This window comes from Microtus ochrogaster, chromosome 24 (assembly GCF_000317375.1).
Source record: "Microtus ochrogaster isolate Prairie Vole_2 chromosome 24, MicOch1.0, whole genome shotgun sequence".
Taxonomy (NCBI): Eukaryota; Metazoa; Chordata; class Mammalia; order Rodentia; family Cricetidae; genus Microtus; species Microtus ochrogaster.
The window spans coordinates 14,242,738-14,263,133 of record NC_022024.1 but is presented as its reverse complement, the minus strand read 5'-3'; the positions used below and the strand labels follow the sequence as shown (position 1 = coordinate 14,263,133).

Here is a 20,396-nt window from a genome sequence, read left to right as displayed (position 1 = left end):
TGCACACTCCCTCCATCGATGTGAACGTGCACACTCCCTCCATCGATGTGAACGTGCACACTCCCTCCATCGATGTGAACGTGCACACTCCCTCCGCCCATGCTCCCATGCGCACAGAGGAAATTATTTGCTGAACATCCGGTTATTGCTGTTGAGATCAGTGCTCTTCTTTACTGCTGCCTGCTTCTCTGTAACCTGTGGTTTGTTTTGTATTTAGTCCCTTAATAATGTAAAAAGAAATTTGAAAGGAAAATCCTTTTTCAGTCTTGGTTCCAGTTGCGTCGGTTTCTTATCTCTTGTCAAATATGAAATTAATCCAGATCTCATTATTTGTATTTAATTGCCCAGCATCTTCGTAAGTGGAAGTTGAAAATTTATTAGTTAGCTCAAAGGCGGAGCAATTGGTAGGTGGGTGGGCGTGGCCCTATAACGATCTAAAAGCGAACCCTTTCCTCCTCCTTGTAGCATGTTAAAGCAACGCTGGACTTGATCGAGGGTAGCATGACTGTGTGTACGACCAAGAAGACTTTTGACCCGTACATCATTGTCAGGGCCAGAGACCTAATAAAGCTCTTGGCGAGAAGTGTTTCCTTTGAACAGGTGTGTGTGTCTGGGACCCGGCCGGGGTGTGTGTACACAACTAGCTTAGAGAGCTCCTGGCCAGTGAGAGGCTGCTTAAAAATTAAGGTGGGCGGTGCCTGGGAGGAAACAGGGGTGGGGGGGGGGGGCTTGTCAGCAGCCTGGAGTACTCTGTCTTCCCGCCCTCTCTCAACTTTCATATTCATGCTTAGATTTTATTAGCCTGGGCTTATAGAAAGAATAAGAACAATGTTTTTCTCCTGAAAGGCAGTACGGATACTTCAGGATGATGTTGCCTGTGACATCATTAAAATCGGTTCTCTGGTGAGAAATAAAGAGAGATTTGTGAAAAGAAGACAGCGCCTTATCGGTCCCAAAGGATCTACACTGAAGGTACTTGTCATCAGTGGAGCGGGAGCATCTCTGTAATTGACCTCTCTGTGCACTGAGCTTGAATTTCCTGTTTTGATGCAGGCGTTGGAACTCCTAACAAACTGTTACGTCATGGTGCAGGGGAATACTGTTTCAGCCATCGGGCCTTTCAGTGGCCTGAAGGAGGTGAGGACTAGGACCTGTTATTTTCACCAGACGAAAATGAAATAACTTGGTAGTAATATAATTGTTCCTTGGGTAATGTTAATAATCATTTTGTATTTTTGGAATGTGCTTTGATTTCTCATTTGTAAATTGTACACCACTTCACTCCTGGAGTCCAAGGTGTTTTGGGGGAAGCCTTTGACAGCTGTGGAGACATCCATTCTGAGTTAGGTCTGTGCATCTTCAGCTGCCCCGTTAGAAGATTTTAAAGGTAGTTCACATCTGAGTAGCTCATGTGGGCATATCTGAAGCACTGAGCAGAGGCCTCGTTTTGTAGTGACGTATGCAGCCAGTAGAGGTCAGACTCTGAAAACTTCCCTCAAGCCATGCTTTCTTTAGTTTTAGTGTTTGCACGAATGTTTTCTGTAACTTGTCAAATGTTTCGAGAATACCATTGGAGCACATCTTTCTGTCAGGTCTTCATATTGTTTTGAGCTGGAGCTGGCTGTTCAGTTGTTTCCCTCTTGGGGCTCTTTAGTAGTAATTCTGTTGGCCTCTCTCTCAAATTGCTCACTCTTTTCTAATGGAGCAGTAATATATCAGATATTTTACAGTTTTAAATGTTTTAAAAATTTTACATAATTATTAAAAGTAGATCTGAGATAGTTTTATCTCCATTTTGCAGAAATAAAGATGAAATGGGAATATTAATTGACTTTTACATGATGTGGCAGTCCCAGGATGATGATCAAATGTCATCAAATCATCAACTATTTTGCAGAGCAGGCAATTGAACCTAAGGTCTTGTGCCCCACAGGCAAGCACTCTTCTCCTGAGCTATAGCTCCTGTTTCAGGATTTGAACCCTCCTTACCTTTTGACTCTAAATCCAGCCCTTTTCCTCTAAAGCACACCTCTGGGGTCCTGGCTGTTGTTATTTACTATATGGTCACAGTAATGAAACATCTTTTTGATTGAAGCCACTCAGAACAATTGAGAAGCTATACCCAGTGTCGCGATTAGTCCCTGACCCATAGGATGTTTTACAGTAAGTTAGTCCTTTCCTATCCAGCTTATTGAAATCTTTGTGACTGCTTCATTTTCCTTTGTAAATTTCAGGTTCGAAAAGTCGTCCTTGATACCATGAAGAACATCCATCCAATTTATAATATTAAAGTGAGTGCTAATTATACATCACTAATTAATGATTGTCAGACTTGACTGCATAAACTGCTTTTGAAAATGAAGCATTCTATGAAAATATAATATGCACAGATAGGGCAAAGCTATTTCGGGTGGTTTGGGGGTAGAATTCACCCCCCCCCCCCTTTGGTGCTTGTATAGCCCTTGTACAAACTAGGGAAGGAGATACTGTCATGTACTGTAGTGCTCTGATGCATTGAAAATAAGCCTCTTAGAACTGACCGTGGGTGGTGGCAGTCACATTCTATGTATCTTTGTCTAAGTGTGGGCTCTCGGGTTGCATTGAGGCTTCCTTTGGGATTTAGTGTTCTCATCGTTGCCCCCTTTGGGAGAGGCCTGTCCTGCTCCTGTGTGCCCTGTGTCACTGATGGGGCCGGCACGCTGCTGTAGCACAGCGGTCTGCGGTGAGAGCCTGTGGGGAGTGCACTTAAATTTGAAGTTGGAAAGTCACTAAGATTGGGGTAAAAGTTAAACTTTCCATTACTGGGCTTTTCCCCATGCTCCCTCAGCTACTCCTGAAGCATCTTGCCCGCAGGAAGCCCCGCTAATTAAGACTTCTGTTATCAAGTTGAACTTCAGTGAAATGCTGGCAGGGAAGCTAAGCTTCATTTTCATGTTTACACTCAATCCAGATCAATTTCTGATGTTTGGCCAGCTGTGCAGGTTTAAAGTAGACATCCTTGCCATTGGTTTGTTCTCCTGAACACACCAGGAGCTCCTCCTTTCTTTTCAGAAGCAGTGTTAACACAAACGTTTGAGTTTTAAAATTTTAAATTTTATTTATATGTATGTGCCTAAAGACCTTGATGATTAAACGGGAGTTGGCCAAAGATTCTGAGTTACGAACCCAGAGTTGGGAAAGATTTTTGCCACAGTTCAAGCACAAAAATGTGAACAAACGCAGGGAACCGAAGAAGAAGAGTGTTAAGAAGGAATACACGCCATTCCCTCCTCCGCAGCCGGAGAGTCAGGTGAGTGTCGTGGTAAATGCCAGGACAGATGAAACTGACCTGGTTTTGGGCATGTTACTGAGAGTGTAGGTTGGGAGTAGGTGTGCAGGCGTCAGGACGTGAGAACTTGACAGCAAGGGTCTGGGGAGTGAACATCACCTGTGGTAAACTATTGGGGGCAGTGTCAGGCAGCCAGTGTTCTGTATGTAAAAGGAGCTCAGGGAGTTAACGTTTTGTGACCATGTACTGAATCATTTTAGAAGTCTTAATTCTCATCCATTTGCGTCTAAGTTATGGATTCCTTCACTTTTTACCTTCTCTCTGGTTCTTTACGCTCATGGCCAGGACTTCTGTTCCTTTCTTCCCCATCTCTTTTTCATGCGCCTTTGTCTTTCAGCCACACCCTTTCAGCAAAACCCAAAATCTTAAAGTTTAGGCCAAAAAATTAAAGTGGAGACAAGTCCTATTTTTGGATTAAAGGCACTAAGAATTCGTGTCTCCAAGCTCTCTCGGCCTGTGTGGCTGTCCTTTGTGTGTCTCTCTCTCCAGCTCCCTCTGACACCAGGCAGACACAAACACTGACATTTTACGGACAACAATTTTTGAGGCCATCAGAAAAGAATGATCCCCCATCACCACATTAGTCCTTTCTTCTTGCTTGGATTTTATCTATACTTACCTGTAATTTTGTTTCTTTATTTCCTCTTTGCCTGTACCGAAAACTATCCAGTCTTTACTAGGTTGTTTCTGATAGGAACATCTTGCGTTCCTCACAGTCCTGTGTTGAGTTTCCAGGGAAAGTCTAAAGGGCAGGGGTGGGAAGTATTAGAGTGAAGATTATCATGAGAAAATGGGGATGCCAGGCAGGGGCATCTCCTCTGGGAAAGGAGGAAAGATGGGAGATTGGAGCGGGGGTGGGGTGCCAGTGTGCCATGCTGTGACTTCTATGACTTTTTGGGAAGTCCTGACATTAGGAATTGTGATGTCTCTGACTTTCTCCCTTTTAAAGAGTGCTTTGGCTCTTTAAGATCTGTGCTTCCATGTGGACTGTAAGCTTGCTTTTTCCTCTGTGAAGAATACTAATCGCTGTGGGTAGCGTGGGCATTCATCAGTACTGACTCCTTGAATCCATAGGTTGCCTGGGTAGGATGGCATTCATCAGTACTGACATCTTGAATCTGTTAGCAAGGAAGAGGCGTTCATCTTCTGTATTTGTTTCTTTCATTAGTGTTTTATCATTTTCATCGCAGAGGTCTTTCTTAACTGTCTAGTTCTGTACGAGCATGTGTGCTCTAACGAGTAAGGTTGCTTCCAGTCTTGCTGGTCATGTTTTCCAGGACAGCCATGAATGTAGCCCACTGCATTTGTAGATGAGTCATGGTATAATATGAAAAGATTGGACACCCTTGAACTTAGCAAATTGTTATTGGGGCGTAGAAAAGCTAATGGCTTTGTGTGATCTTTTCCCAAATGCATTCATCAATTCTAATACTGGTGTATTAGAGTCCTTAGCTTTTTCTACATAGTTAGATCTGTAAACAGGTCATTTGATTTCCTGTTTGCCTTTTTTCTTGCCCAATTGCTGTGGCTACAGCCTCTGGTGCTATGCTGAATAAAAGTTTTCAGAGTGGACATCTTTAGTTCTTGATCTTACAGAACATTCTTTAAGTTTTCCAGTGTGATGCTGACTCTGGGTCTCTCATTTATAGCATTTATGTTGAATTTTATTAACTCCTTTCACTGTATCATTGAGGTGACTATTTTGTGTTTGATTCTGCTTTGCTGTTGGCATGTATTGATTTGTGAAGAACTGTCTGCAAATTTGGATTTTCTGGCCGTTCTTCATCCATACCCCTGCAGAGTAAGAACATTCTCTCCCCTTGCTCAGTAGAGAAATGTGTTTCTTGGGCTGCTGTTATGGGCTTTTTAATATTATAATACTCTATCTCTTGGTGATACCCCATGTATTCATGCTCATTCACCCCAAAACAGTGAATACACCTGTTACTTTGACTCTCTGAGGAGGGAAAGGCCCGGAACCTCCATTTTTCTGGCTTAGAAGTTTTTTTGAAACAGCAGTGCCTCCTTGGACCTGTCCTCATACCTTTCTGTGAGCAGTGTATTTTATCTGACGTGTTCATGGGTCGGTGTCCTTGTGGAGCTGTTAATGAGGATTAAACCTCAAGAATTAAGACAGTGACTTTGTGTTTCTTCTCTTCTTCCCTTTGAGATAGGGTCTAGCCCTGTCGCCATGGTTAGCCTAGAGTTCCATCCTCTTACCTTAGCCTCTCTAGGTACTGCGACTGAAGGCCTGCTCAGCCTCACCTGGCTTCTGTCCGTTTTAAGTTCCACCCCTCTGCCCTGAACCCATCAGATCCCATTTTCTGAAACCCTGACTTTGGTCCTGAGTTAATGAGCTTGTGTTTCATGAACAGCAGCTTCTGTCCTATCTCCATGCTTGTATTAGCCTCAGCGCACACTTCCCTCCTATGTGACCAGCTAATTAGAGTGCTGATTCCACACTGTTAGATCAGAAATAATGCAGATGAAGGTGCTTTCCTAAGGTGTCCTGGGCTAACTGTGAACCCCGTCTCTGATAGATTGATAAAGAGTTGGCTAGCGGCGAGTACTTTCTGAAGGCGAAACAGAAGAAGCGGCAGAAGATGGAAGCAATCAAGGTGAGGCTCTGAGGGTTGCTCACAACATTCCCAGCAAAGTTTGGTACCACTTGTGTTTACTAACGTGTTTCTCCTGGTGTAGGCCAAGCAAGCAGAAGCTCTTACAAAGAGGCAGGAGGAAAGAAACAAGGCGTTCATTCCACCTAAAGAAAAGCCGGCTGTGAAGCCAAAGGAAGGTAAGTAACTAGATGCATGTCCATCTCACACACCTAAGCAAAGTGGTGCATAATCAAGGCTTTTATAATCTAGGGGTGCTGCATGTAGGTCCCCGCAGCCTCTGCCCTGGGCTGTAAAGATGTAAATCGAGAGCTGTCTGTTGCCTCTATGAAGACAGCTGCCAGGCCTCAGGCCTTTGCCAGCTGTGGCTTGGAAGCTGATATCTGTGTTAGCTCGCACTTCACCTTAGCTTAAAAGCAAAGCCACAGGAAGACTCGATCAGGTGTCTGGCCTAATTCCGTCCATTTTCTTTGCCTCTGGTGACACTTGTCAGAGCAACCCTCCAAAGGCAGCATTTTTCTTTAAAGTAAGTTTCAGTAATTATAATTATTACTACAGTAATACAGTTGCATCAGAGTGGAGGTCTAAAATGTCTGTACCTCCAGTGACTGGTACATTTTTGTCTTTCGATTCTCTTGGGTTGGAAAACTGGAAACTACCTTTATAAAAGAAAGTTGCACCCTTTTAAAATTGCTTTCTGTATTTAGTTCAGCCTTTTGACACCAGCGCTACAGTTTGGCCTGTTAAGATCACCAGGTGCTCTCACATAACAAAATCATGTTAAATAAAATAAGCCTTGTTAAAATTACTGAAGCTAGAAGGACTATACTGAATACTTTCTATGGAATCAATTCTAAATTAGTGTGCAATATAGAAAATATAATCTTGCTATTTGTATGATTTGTTTTCTCAAAGTTCTTAGACGAGTCTCTTAAGATGATCTCTTAATTATAAAGAAATAATTTGAAATTTGCATATTTTAAAATTTTGCAGCTCCTGCTGAAACTAAGATTGATGTGGCGGCTATTAAGGAAAAGGTTAAGAAAGCAAAGGGCAAGAAACTGGGAGCTCTTACAGCAGAGGAAGTTAAGCTTAAGATGGAGGCCGACGAAAAGAAACAGAAGAGAAAAAAGTAACACTGGAAAAAAGCCTGGAACTGAATGAACTTTGAAAGGCGTTTCCTTTTGTAAAGGATTTTGAGACGGCTTTCTCTGCCTTACCTGGCCGTGGTCATGCTCAGGAAGTCATAACCAGAGTGGTGTCTGTTCATGGATAGTCTTTGTAAATACGTTCATATGTATTCTGAAGTTTCTGCGAGATGATAACTACCCATGTACTTTGTGCCCAATCAGTCCAGACATCATTTTAGGAATACCTCTTATATAGATTTTTGGAACAAAATTATTGATCAAATCCAATGTCTTTTGCTATTGGTTAGTCTTTATAAACATACCCAAAGCGTTTGGTTTTGAGGAAAATAATTGCAAGATTTCCACTGCTACTGGCAACTATTTTGGCTTTCTGTAATTTTATCAAGGATAAAACAACCCACAAACCGCCAAGACTCTAAATCAAATCTCTCACTTTTAACTCTGAGCCAGAAAAATGTCTATGGGTGTCTAATCTGCATGTGCCCACAGAGGCCGGGCCCTCCACAAGAGCAGCAGGTGTTTTTACCTCTGAGCCAATAGGGCCATGGGACTTAGAGTTACCAAAGATGTATTCTGCAAATCTGAACCCCAGGGAATTTGTTTCTTGCTGAAAGCCTACCTACCTGTGGCAACCTAGACAGTCCTTATTCATAAAGAAGAGTTTAACCTCTTTTTACATTTAGGAAACTAAGTGGTTCTTCTAAGGCTTTATTGAAACATTTTTCTCAAATGTTTTACAATAGCCACTTATAAGTTGCCTGCCAACGATGACATTAGTAGTCCAAAAGAACTAAATTAGGGTATTTGTGCTTTACCAAAATGGTAATTATAACAGACAGTAAGAGAAGGACTGCCTTAACAATGAGGAAGAGAGATGTGTATCTGTTCCGTAGATATATGGGCCTTCCTGGGTAGTCGCCAGAGTAGTAACCTGTGAAACAGAGTGTGCTTTAGTTTCTCATGTGCTGACCCAGTCCACAGTGCCCAGTCAAACAGTTTAAAGTTTGCATACTTACGTGAGACACCGTCTCTTCGTGGGTTAACTGTAAAAGCAGAATTAAAAGGTTAGGTTTTGATTTACATCTTTATAACCATGAACTTGATATGGCTTTAATTACAGTGATGGTGGTGGTTTGAAAGAGGGTGGCATGCATATAAGGTGTGGCTTTGTTGGAGGAAGTGTGTCTCTGTGGGGGTGATATGGGAAGTCCTTCTATTATGTGTTGCTTTTATTGGTTAATAAGGAAGCCGCTTTGGCCGGTGATAGGGCAGAGTAGGCTAGGAGGAAAAACTAAACTGAACACTTGGGGAAAGCAGGTGGAGTCAGTGAGATGCCATGTAGCTGCTGCAAAAGGAGAGACACCCGAGAGCCTCGTGAGTTAAGATGTAAGGGCTAGCTAGGAATACGCTAGAGACATTGGCCAAGCACTGTTGCAAATAATACAATTTCTGTGCGGTTATTTTGGGTCTCGGCCAACAGTGGGAGTGGGTTTTGAGGTTTCCTATGCTGAAGCTACTCCCGGTGTCATAGACCATTTCCTGTTGCCTTCTGGTCAAGATGGAGCTTAGCACCATGTCTGCTTATATGCCACCATGCTCCACACCAATGGACTGAACCTCCGAAACTGTAAGTGAGCCACCCCAATTAAATGTTTCTTATAGAGTTGCTGTGGTCATGGTGTCCTTTCACAACAATAGAAACCCTAAGACTGATTGTCAAAGATCAAGTTTTTGCTATTAATTCAACTTATTCAGTTCATATAAAAAGACTGAAAAAAATATGTGAATTTTTGTGTTCTACCACAGTTAATGGAAAAAATATTTACCATGCCACAGCCACCAGATGAATCTTATTTTGGGCTATGGTTGAAACTAAAGGTTAAGGCGTGTTTTGTTTTAAATAATGCTATTAAAGTTACTTCCTAAGCCCCTTCCCAAGAAGAATGATAGATCCTGTTTATGATCCAATGCAGTGAGCCATCTGACTTAGAGAAAGAGACATGACTGACTTTTGCTGAGCTCCAGATTTCTATACTCAGCACTGGGAAAGTAAAGTGCCCTAATTGCTTTGGCATTCTAGAAACTTTCCTCTACATGGACTGCTATTAAATGCCTGGATGGAACCATCTGGAATTTGTTAGGGCACTCGCCATCACCTTTCTCTCTCTGGCCATCGTACCTGAGCCACCACTACCCTAACATCTCCTGACAGCTGTACCCAGGAACTTGCTGAGCGCTTGTTCTAGTTCTTCCCTGTGCATCTGCAGTTGTAGGTGTACTTTCAACTACAGAAACAAATGGACATCCGTGCCCTGGCTAAGACCACCTGATGCGCCACAAGCATGTCCAGGCATTCACACAGTAGTCTCGCATAATGAATGGTAAACAGTGGATTTTAGTTCTTCATCTAATACTGTAATATGTCCATTAGGTTAAATAAGAGCTCCTATCTAACAATTTTTATCCCCTAAAACCTCACTGTAAAAGGTGGGGTGGTTTTTCTTTTTTCCAGTTGGAAACACTCTTATTCAGTATTGGTACAGAAAGTGGAGTGCTTCCAAACAGGCCAACATTTAAAAAAACATTTTAAAAAGTGTAGAAGGGCTGGAGAGATGGCTCAGTGGTTAAGAGCATTGCCTGCTCTTCCAAAGGTCCTGAGTTCAATTCCCGGCAACCACATTGTGGCTCATAACCATCTGTAATGAGGTCTGGTGCCCTCTTCTGGCCTGCAGACATACAGACAGAATATTGTATGCATAATAAATAAATATTTAAAAAAAAAAGTGTAGAAATTAAACTTTGTAAATAGAAAGATGAGTGACAGCCTAGAGGTTAAATCATCTAAAGTAAATGGTCTTGTATGTACCATGCAAGTTTGTCTCTCTTGAGCCCAGGGATTTTTGTGGTTGGACTACAGGCCTAATCTGTTTTATCAACCTTAGACACCGTCTCCAGTTAGAGCTCTAGAAGCTCTCCATCAATAGCATTTCCGTAGGGTGGCAGATGAGGAGATAGAGGGCGTGTAGTCATTCAGTGAGCTATCAGGTGGTAGTGTTGTCATTTTACTCTTGAGGAGATGGGTACAGAGTGACGGTCAGGGTCGCAGAGATAGAACTGTACATTATAGACTGGCACTTTTAGCACCTTGGTTCTGAGAAGAACTTAACTGCACATAGGTGCATGTTACTAAGTTTCCTGGTGAGGCTGCTGCTATGTATGAGTAAGATAATAATAATACATTAGGAGAAAAATGGGTTAGGTGCGTATTTCATACCTGAAAATTTTAGTGTTTAAATGGGAGAAAACGGGGGGCAATTTACCAAAATTTAGGTCTGGAAGGGACCTTGGGAATTGCAGTGAGAGAATGCTGCTTATCTTATCTTTTTTGTTTTTGTTTTTAGTTTGGGTTTTTTTACTTTTATGTTATTCTTGATTTTGTTTTTCATAATTTGCTAAGGTTATTATTCACTGTTTATATTGTCTGCCCTTTTAGAGTTCCTTTTGAGAAAAATATTTTTTATGAATAAAAAAGCAATTTCCAACTGTAAAACACATTTCCTGAGAAGATTCATACAGTGAAGCTTGGGCTACCAGCCTCCTCCCTCCTGAGCACCCCTTATCTTGGCCTTGCACCCATGAGGCAGTTTGTCACAGATAGCACACAAAAGAACTAAAAGAACCGTGGGGTTGGCATAACCGTGGTAGCTTCAGGTTCCTTTCATACCATGGGACAATGGACATCTTAAAGGACACTCCCTTAAGCTTATGTGTGGTCCTAGAACAGTAAGCTGTTGACTTGTTACAGCTCTCTAGAAAACAGCTACCAGGATAAACCACCACCTATACCTTAATTCTATGGTGAGATTTTATTGTTACTTACTGCAGAGATTGTTGAGACACCTGTCATCCTTTGGGCAATCACTGCAAGTGGTTCCTTGCTTGTATGGCCACGTTGGGTAATTTCCTCTGTGAAGCAGAAGACAGTTAGTGGAGGGCCCTCGACACAATTGTGCTTTACTCTGAATGCCTGACCAGGTCCAGAATCAGATGGCTAATAAAATGCCTAGAGACGGAAGCAAGCGGAAGTCTGCTAATATTTGGAGGGTGTATAATTTATACCATCTCATTTAACTATGATCACTCTGAGAATGAATTAGTTTTGTTTCTGTTTAGCAGGTAAGGAAATGAGGTCTGGGAGGTTAATAACTCCCCCCAAAATCTCAGATTATATATATGAGTCAGGAAGAAATCTAGAAATGTCTTCTTATGTTGGAATTTTTTTTTCAACTTAACCCAAAGCCTCTATGATTACTTCCATCCAAACACTGCCTATCCTAGAAAAACAATTCCATGTTCTCTATATTTTCAGTGTACCAGGTCACTATAGTTTATACTAGAGATACATTATTGGGCTGGGGTAATGAACACCAGAAGAAAATGATGGGAAAACTAGAAACAGTTCACTTGCATATAAACAATGATGTGACTAGTAACTGATAATTACTATGATAAAAGAGCTAAGGTACAGGGAGAGCTCTGGAAAACGCCTGCCATGCAACCACAAAGACCCCACGTTCATTACCCAACTTTTTCTGAAACGCCAAGAGTGGCAGTGCTTGTTTGAAGCGCTAGCTTTAGGGAGTTAGGCAGGTGGGTCTCGAACTCACTGAGTGACCAGCGAGCCCCAGGTCCCAGCGAGTAATATCATCGAGAGATGGCTCAGTGGTTATGAGTCCCTGGGTTCAGTTTCTAGCACCCACGTGTTGCTTCACACAACAATCCATGACTCCTGACTTTGGTTCCAGAGGATCTGGCACCCTCTTTTGATCTCTGAAGGCACCAGGTACACACATGGTACACATAGAAATGTGTAAGGAAACCAAACACATGAACAAGTCTAGGTTAAAAACCACGCATGCCAACACATACATGTGTGCCTGCACACGTGCATCTCCTGACCACATCAGCATACATGCGTGCCTGCACACGTGCATCTCCTAACCCCATCAACATACATGTGTGTCTGCACACGTGCATCTCCTAACCCCCACATCAGCATACATGTGTGTCTGCACACACATACATCTCTGTACCCCCCCTCACCAACACACATGCATCTGTACCCCCACACCAACATACATGGGCACCTGCACACATGTGCATCTGTACCCCCACACCAACATACATGGGCACCTGCACTCATGTGCATCTGTAGCCCCACACCAATATACATGGGCACCTGCACACACGTGAATCTGTACCCCCCACACTAACGTACATGGGTACCTGCACACATCTGTACACAACACAAACACCCCTGTGTGCCTGCACATCTGTACCCCCACACCAACTTACATGGGTACCTGCACACACATGAATCTGTACCCCCCACACTAACGTACATGGGTACCTGCACACATGCGTGTTGTACCCCCCACACCAACACACATGGATACTTGCACACATGTGCATCTGTTCCCCCCTCCAACACCACTGTTTTTGTAATTATTAGAACCAAGCAGCAAAATGTCTATTTCTGGTCTGACCACAGGCTTCTAAGTATGTAGGACTCACAAGCACAGTAAAGTAGAATTGCTTTTCTCATTGCCAGAGGGGACAAACTGTTTCCACCTGAAAAACTCAACTGGCAAAAGAATTAATATGAATTGAGCAATTCCACCTTATTTCTGTTTTAAGTGTGGGAAGTATTCTATTATTTTAATAAAATTAGTTAATATAAATCCTCCTTTCTTGTACTGTCAATATATCAATTTATGTCCCTGGTAAGCATTTTGATCTTGCTACTCTTAAAGATGAAGGCCTTCCGTAGTGTTAATAAAGCTCACACACATACATACCGGGAAAATGTATTAGAATATTAATGGAGTATGTCTCTGGGTAGAGAATTTAAAGGCCTTGCGATTTTTCTTTATACATTTTCTATATTGAAGATGCATACCTGTAGTAATATATTTCTGAATTTAATTCAGGCACTTACGCTGGTCCATAGTTGCATATAAAATGTGCTCCATTGGAAAGCTTTTCAAAGTTACCAACTCTAGGGCAAAATTGCACCGCACAGCCAACCTTGTAACTATCTGCCCAAACAACCTGAAAGTACAGGAGAGTGTCTTAGCATAGAAATGAACAATTGATTATCGTCAGGGCTTCGTAATTATGGGAAGAAACTCTAAGGGTACAACATTCTTTACCAGGGAAATTTTGGGTGCTCAAAATTCCAATGAATACTCTGAGCCAGAAACTCTCAACTGCGGTCACAACCACTTTAAGGTCACATCTCAGATCTCCTACACATCATATATTTATATTATGATTCATAGCAGTAGCAAAATTACAGTTATGAAATAACAAAACAGTTTTATGCTTGGGGGTCACCACAACACAAGGAACTGTATTAAAGGGTCACAGCATTAAGAAGGATGGGAACCACTGCTCTAAGCCATGCTTCCTATAGGAAGCTACAGCAATAAAATAAAACAGGGTAACCTGACGGATTGAAGAAAGCAGCTGATTCAAAGAGGTGTTGAGGGAGCCCTCCGAAATGCCTTTGAAGTGAGACACAAGTGATGAGGATGTGGACTGAGAAGAAACAGAAGACATGACAATGGACAACATCCATTCTCAGAGATTAAGGTTACTGGGGTGCAAGTCCCTACATGTTAGAGTTGCAGAAAAAGAAAAAAAGAAAAGCAAAGTGGAGCCTCAAGAGAGGACCAAACCAAAGGAATTCTGTTAAGTAACAAAATACTCTTTCTGGTATCTTAGCAAGGTCCACTTGGTGCTTAGGAAGTGAACTGAGGAGAGCAAGGGAAGGAGGAGGCAATGCTGGAGGCTGTTTCTGTGGTGTAAAGAATGAACACATGCTGGGCCGTGGTGCTGCACACCTTTAATACCAGCATAGGACAGGCTCCATCACCACAGAGAAAACCTGTCTCAAACAGAAAAGAATGAAAAGAAAAAGAAGGAAGGAGGGAGGGAGGGAGAGAGAGAAAAGAAAAAGAGAAAGAAAGAAAGGAAAGAAAAAGAAAGGAAGGAAAGGGGCTGGAGAGATGGCTCAGTGGTTAAGAGCATTGCCTGCTCTTCCAGAGGTCCTGAGTTCAATTCCCAGCAACCACATGGTGGCTCACAACCATCTGTAATGAGGTCTGGTGCCCTCTTCTGGCCTTCAGGCATACAAGCAGGAAGAATATTGTATACATAATAAATAATTTTAAAAAAAAGGAAGGAAGAAAGGACATTAAGGCAACTCACTCTTGGGTAATAAAATTCCTAGAACTTTATAAACTGATGGAGGTCACACCTGACAGGTGTAACTGAAAACATTTTGTTTTAAATATGGGAAACATTTGGGTTTGGAACCTAAGTGATGTTGAGACAGAAAACTAGGGAATAATCAAGGTGGGTAGGAACGTGGGCACAGGGCTCTGTTCAGAACATGCTTGGGGCTGCCCAGTAAAGGCTGGCAGAGCTGCTGGCCCTAAACATCTGCACTTCAGAGGATGGGTTAACAACAGAGATAGAAAACTGGAGGGCACAAGGCTACATCAGACCATATAGGCAAGGAAAAAACAGGTAACTACAAACCTGGGTTAAACAAATACAGTCACTTAAACAGATGTAAAAATGTGGTCCCTGATGTAGAGGAAATGGAGAAGAGAGCTGGTTCCCAAGGAGACAGCTGTGCTGTCAAACTGGGTCTCATACTCACAGGAGCTCCAGACTTAGTTTTATATGCTGCTGCATAGTTAGCACCTTCGGTGGTCCTCCCTCTCCCTCTCCCTCATCCCTCTCCCTCTCTGTTTTTCAAGATAGGGTTTCTGTGTGTAGCAGTCCTGGCTGCCTTGAAACTCACTCTGTAGACTAGGCTGGCCTCGAACTCACAGAGATCCATCTGCCTTTGCCTCCCGAGTGCTGGGATTAAAGGCGTGCGCCACCACTGCCCGGCTCTTCTTCATTCCACCTCTTCATTTCCCACCTATTCCCTTAAATCATGTGGCTCATCTTGACTAAGAATGATCAAGTATCAAAGATTGCCAAAAACATTTGAAACCCTAACTAGCTCTTTAAGACAAACCAACCATTTATACAAAAATATACTTTAAAATTAACTTTTTTTCCATAATTATCAAGCCATTTTGTGCCAAGGATTGTGCCAAATATGGGGGCATAGTGGTCACCTGGGACCTGCAGGAACTGGGCCTGCAGACAGAGGCCATCACGGAACTGTTCCATAGAGCTCTGTTCACTAGTACTGGTTCTAATACATGGGCCAGGACCACTCCTCTCAGGAAATGGAGCTGAGCTGGAGCGTCTTTGGGGGCCACAGACATGTCTTTAAACAGAGCAGAGTCCTGCATGAGCATTTTCTTTCACAGTGTTTCACACTAAAGATCCTTCATCTTTGGATGTGCTTTTTCAGAAATGGGCAAATATTGCTTAGCATGCATGGTATGCTTTAGTTAGTATGTTAGCTGTTAGTCACTGACACAAAATTTCAGAGGGAAGGCATGTTCCAGGCCATGATCTTAGGATGTTCCAGGTCATATAATCTCAGGGTGTTCTATGTCATGATCTCAGGATGTTTTAGGTAATGATCTCAAGGGGTTCTAGGCCATGACCTCAGGGGGTTCTAGGTCATGACCTCAGGGGGTTCTAGGTCATGATCCCAGGGGGTTCTAGGTCATGATCCCTGGGGGTTCTAGATCATGATCTCAAGGGGTTCTTGGTCATGATCTCAGGATATGCTCAGTTGTCATCATTACCTGTAGGTCTGTGATGAGGTTCATAGAAACTAGTTACACCTTGTGGTGTCCAGTGAATCAAAGAGAGAAAAGAGGGTAAAGTCCCTATATCTTTTTCAAGTGAATACCCCACCTAAGTAAAGCTTTCACTATTTCCCTACAGTGCTTCAGGCCTTCAGGAGACCTTGATGATCTCAACCCTTACAGTTTTCAAAGTTGGGTTAACTGGATATGGTACTTCACACCTGTAATCCCAGCACTTGGGAAGCTGAAACAGGAAGCTCACTGTGAGTTCAAGGCCTACCTGGGCTACACAGTGAATCTCAGGCCAGTCTGGGCCATAGAGTTTGTCCTGTTGTTATCGTTACCTAAGAGTCAAAGGAGCAAGCCAGGGTCACACAGCATCAAGGCAGAATCTGAACTCAGATCCAAATTGAATCTGGAACTTTCCCCCTAGTGAATCCATTAAACAAAAATGGGAAGTTGCTAGCCTGTCTCTAGTAACAGGTAAAATGTTGAAGTAGAGTGTCAAGAAATACTGTACTGTTCACAGAGAGATACTCAATTGAACTCATGCCTCATACTCTGTACCAGCTATCACTGGGCCACAGATGTAAACAACATCATTTGCATAAAGATGAGGGTAAGGAGAGGTTACAATCCCCACCTTAGGTAACTTTCCAGCAGGAAGCTAGAGTGACTGAATTGCCTTGAAACCCACAGCACGGTCTCCTCGAAGGCTGAAGCAGGAATTGTAGCCAAGATATAGCAACATCCTCTTCCAATGTGATTTGTTAGAAAATTAGATCCTGATGGCTAATCTTTGCTAAGTGCTTACCAACAAATACTGGCCCAGATTCCTCCACATCACCCTCTGAGAAATGAACTTATGGGCCCATACTTTATTGGGTTGCAGTCTCAGAGATATGAGTCAAGAGAAACAGGAGTGAGGCAGGGAAGGCAGGATGCGGTTGGAAATTGTTTCTGGCTCCCAGCCTAGCTCCCGCTGGTTTGGGGAGACACGTGTATGCATGACTAGCCCAGTGCAAGACACCTGACACAGGCCATGTGTGCAAAGAAGACCCAGAAACTATACAGCCAAGGGCCCGCACAGTGTCCCACACTGCAAGAGATGTATGACTTGCCTCTTTTTTTTATTTTTTGGTTTTTTCGAGACAGGGTTTCTCTGTGGTTTTGGAGCCTGTCCTGGAACTAGCTCTTGTAGACCAGGCTGGTCTCGAACTCACAGAGATCTGCCTGCCTCTGCCTGACTTGCCTCTTGAAAAGGGGAATTTGTCGAATGAAAAGAAAGGCTTTAGGATCAATTAACCAGGTATAGAAGGTGTACAATGTATATGAATAAGCCTGGTGCTTTAGTTGAATTTTAAGTAACTGAGCATGCAAAATACCTGGCCCTCAGAAGATGGCTCACTTTATAACAGACTTGTAAGCCATACTTGTATGCCCTTATCCCAGGGAGTCACAATAAGAGGAGTAAGGTCAGGTTCATATCATATAGACTAGAGGCAGCGGAAACGTCCCTAAAATGTCTCCCTTTACACCCATAGGGGAAAAGGAGGGCTTGTACTTGGGACATGAGAAAACTGACTTCCAAAATCATATCTATCTCTCATATAGATATGAGATCAAATTAGTGGTCCTAACCTCTTCAGTAGAGGATGTAACTCTCGACAACCATTTTATAAGTGAGCATGGGCTTTACACCTTTCTAGGCTGATAGGCTCAATCAGTTCTTACCACAAGCATAGAAGGGAGGTTCTACCATCCATATGTCAACAAATTGAGTTGGAGAGTTTACGATGCTTCCCTAAAGCCACTTAGCTAGCGAGGAGAGTTCAGATTCGCTTATCAGAGACATTGCAAAGCTTTAAGTAACATAACATTCAGGCTATCTCATATGGGTATCTCATACTGCCTGAGCTGATGCCTCTGGCATATGATCTTTTCCATGTAACTAATTCTCCAAGTACATTTACCTCTCATATTTATAATTTATAATATAATCATATTAATAATACTAGCTCACTATATATTTTCTCAACTCCATGTTCAGTTTTCCACCTTTAAAAAGATGATTCTAAGAGGCTCTAGGGATGTACTTACCTGAGTGTAATGACCACAGACACCCGTGCATCTCCTAGTCCTGAAGTTGTAGTACTTGACTTCATCGTACCAGGAAGAGATGGCTGAAGATACTGAAAAGAGGCTTAAAGATCCAGTCCAGATATTTTCTCCCACTGTGGTGAAGTTCGGGTGCAGCCCTGATTTCAGCCGTGGATTGTGTTCAAACTGACAAACTTTTGCCCAGGATTTTGCAATGCGGGCTAGGTCTGAGTCCCAAGTCTGAAAATAATTAAATGATATACGAGTCAAAGAAATTTCTTCCTCAGAACTGTGACGATGTAAGGCCTTTTGCCTGCTCATCCAGATGTGCAGAGCCCACTGGATACTACTTACTTTACCAACCGGTTGTGCTTCCTTTTGGAGTGGAAGTCAAAGCAGCAAATGAAGAGTGGCGAGAACTGCGGAGGAGCTACAGCCTAGAGTAACTAACTAGTCTCAGCCTGCTAACTAGGGCAAGAATATGAGGTCATAGGGCAGAGACTCTGACTAGGAGAGGAGAAGCAGAAGCATCCATGTCTGCAGGTGACAGAAGCGCTCAGAGCTGCAAAAGTCCAGTGAGGAAGCGGGGCAAAAGATTCAGCAAGCTACCCTGTGGTAGCTTCTGTATGACGTAGTAATGAACTTGCTAAAAAACAAAAACAAAAACAAAAACAAAAACAAAAACAAAAACAAAAAAAAAGAAACCTCCAGAATAGTTCCATTCCGGTAGTCCTCTGACAATAAATTATGTAGGAATCAACCTTACTACAGCGGTGAAAGACCTCTACAATGAGAACCAAACACTGAAGACAGATATTGTAGAAGACACCACAGCGATGGTTTTCCACCTGGGGGTCATGACCCTTTTGAAGGAGAAGGACCCTTTCACAGGGGTAGCATACCAGATATTTACAATATGATTCACAACAGTAGCAAAACTACAGTTATGAAGTAGCAATGAAAATAATTTTATGGTTGGGGGTCACTGTGGCACGAGGAACTGTATTGAAGGGTTGCGGCGTTAGGAAGGTTGAGAACCACTGCAGTAGAGAGTGGGAAAACTGTTCCTGCTCGTGGATGTTTTTGTTGATATTTTCAAATGGCAGTACCGATGAAAGATGTTTACAGATTCACTTCACTGCTAATGCTTCCTTCCTAAAGCTACAAAGAAGAAAGTCAGAAAGTTAACACAGAAACACAAGAGACTCCATATGCCAAAGGACTTCTGAGCAAAAGTATCACCAATAGAGGAATTGTCACTCTGGACTTCAAAAATATAAAGCGTGGTCAGAAAACAGTCTACTGGAAGAGGACACTAGACAAATGGTGTCTGGCTGGGGACACTGGATAAGCACACACGGAAACATGAACCTGGGTTCTTCCAGTGTGTAAAAAACCAAGTCAGAATGTGTTACAAAAAACCTTAAGACTTTTGTCAGCGAGGTCCCTGGCCAGCAAGGGGCCCTGATTCTGTACCAGAAGATCCATCAGAGGGGTGAGTGTGTTCCTGACCCACGGCAGAAGCCTGGGAAATGGAGCACAGACATTCCTCGACCCCCTAAACTTCCTGATCATTCTGCAGGGGCTACTCTCTCCTGCTACTGCCTCTCTCTTCCTGTCCCATCCCAGCTTGCTCTCAGGCACCCCTCCCTTCTTCCTCCCTTCCTCAGGGCCTAAGATCCCCCAGCTCAGCCTGTTTGGGTGCTGGGACGGGGTGGTGAGTGCAACCAGGCAGGAGTTCCTTTGTTTCAATAGTCTGCCGGCAGCAAGGTAAGCCTTTTGTCAGCAAGGTCCCTAGCCAGCAAGAGAACCTGATCCTGTACCAGAAGTTCCATAGGAGAGCATTTGAAGGAAGAGATGGGCAGGCACCAATGCAAGAATTCCTCCAACAATCTGAAAAACAACATGAAAACACCAGAACCCAGCAATCTTACAACAGGACTTGAACATCCTAATCCAGAAGAAGTAGAAAAAATTGACATTATGAAAGTGATAGAGTCCCTTAAACAGGATGTAAAAAACTCCCTTAAAGAAATGGATGAGAAGAACAACAAAAAGTTTGGAGAAATGAATAAATCTGTAAAAGATACCCTAGGAAACCAAGAAAAAACAGTCAAACAGATAATGGAAACAGTTAAGACTTGAAAACTGAAATGGAGGCAATGAAGAAAACACAAACCGAGGGCCTGCTGGATATGGAAAATCTAGGTAAATGAACAGAGACTACAGAAACAAGCATAACCAACAGAATACAAGAGATAGAAGAAAGAATCTCCATATCTGAAGACACCATAGAGAAAATAAATGCACTGATCAAAGAAAACAGCAAATCCAACAAATTCTCATCACAAAACATTCAGGAAATCTGGGACACAATAAAAAGACCAAACCTAAGAATAATAGGGGTAGAAGAAGG

General features: G+C 42.8%; 2 protein-coding genes across 3 annotated transcripts in view; one reads left to right on the top strand and one right to left on the bottom strand.

Moving 5' to 3' along the window:
- Krr1 (KRR1, small subunit processome component homolog) overlaps positions 1-8,758 on the top strand; it is a 13,234-nt gene extending 4,476 nt beyond the window's left edge. Inside the window, exons 3-10 of the mRNA XM_005358067.2 lie at positions 466-600; positions 847-972; positions 1,054-1,137; positions 2,235-2,291; positions 3,119-3,289; positions 5,869-5,946; positions 6,029-6,122; positions 6,937-8,758. Of these exons, the coding sequence (XP_005358124.1) occupies positions 466-600; positions 847-972; positions 1,054-1,137; positions 2,235-2,291; positions 3,119-3,289; positions 5,869-5,946; positions 6,029-6,122; positions 6,937-7,079 (888 nt within the window). The 3' untranslated portion in view covers positions 7,080-8,758. The remainder of the gene's footprint in view (positions 1-465; positions 601-846; positions 973-1,053; positions 1,138-2,234; positions 2,292-3,118; positions 3,290-5,868; positions 5,947-6,028; positions 6,123-6,936) is intronic.
- Glipr1 (GLI pathogenesis related 1) overlaps positions 7,793-20,396 on the bottom strand; it is a 34,329-nt gene continuing 21,725 nt past the window's right edge. The window contains exons 3-7 of one of the 2 annotated variants that reach the window (XM_005358069.3): positions 17,981-18,220; positions 13,093-13,205; positions 10,975-11,060; positions 8,111-8,137; positions 7,793-8,025 (exon numbers count right to left, since the gene is read on the bottom strand). In XM_005358069.3, the coding sequence (XP_005358126.1) occupies positions 7,868-8,025; positions 8,111-8,137; positions 10,975-11,060; positions 13,093-13,205; positions 17,981-18,220 (624 nt within the window). In that variant the 3' untranslated portion in view covers positions 7,793-7,867. Of the gene's footprint in view, positions 8,138-10,974; positions 11,061-13,092; positions 13,206-17,980; positions 18,221-20,396 lie in introns of both variants that reach the window. The other variant, XM_005358068.3, reaches the window with a different exon arrangement.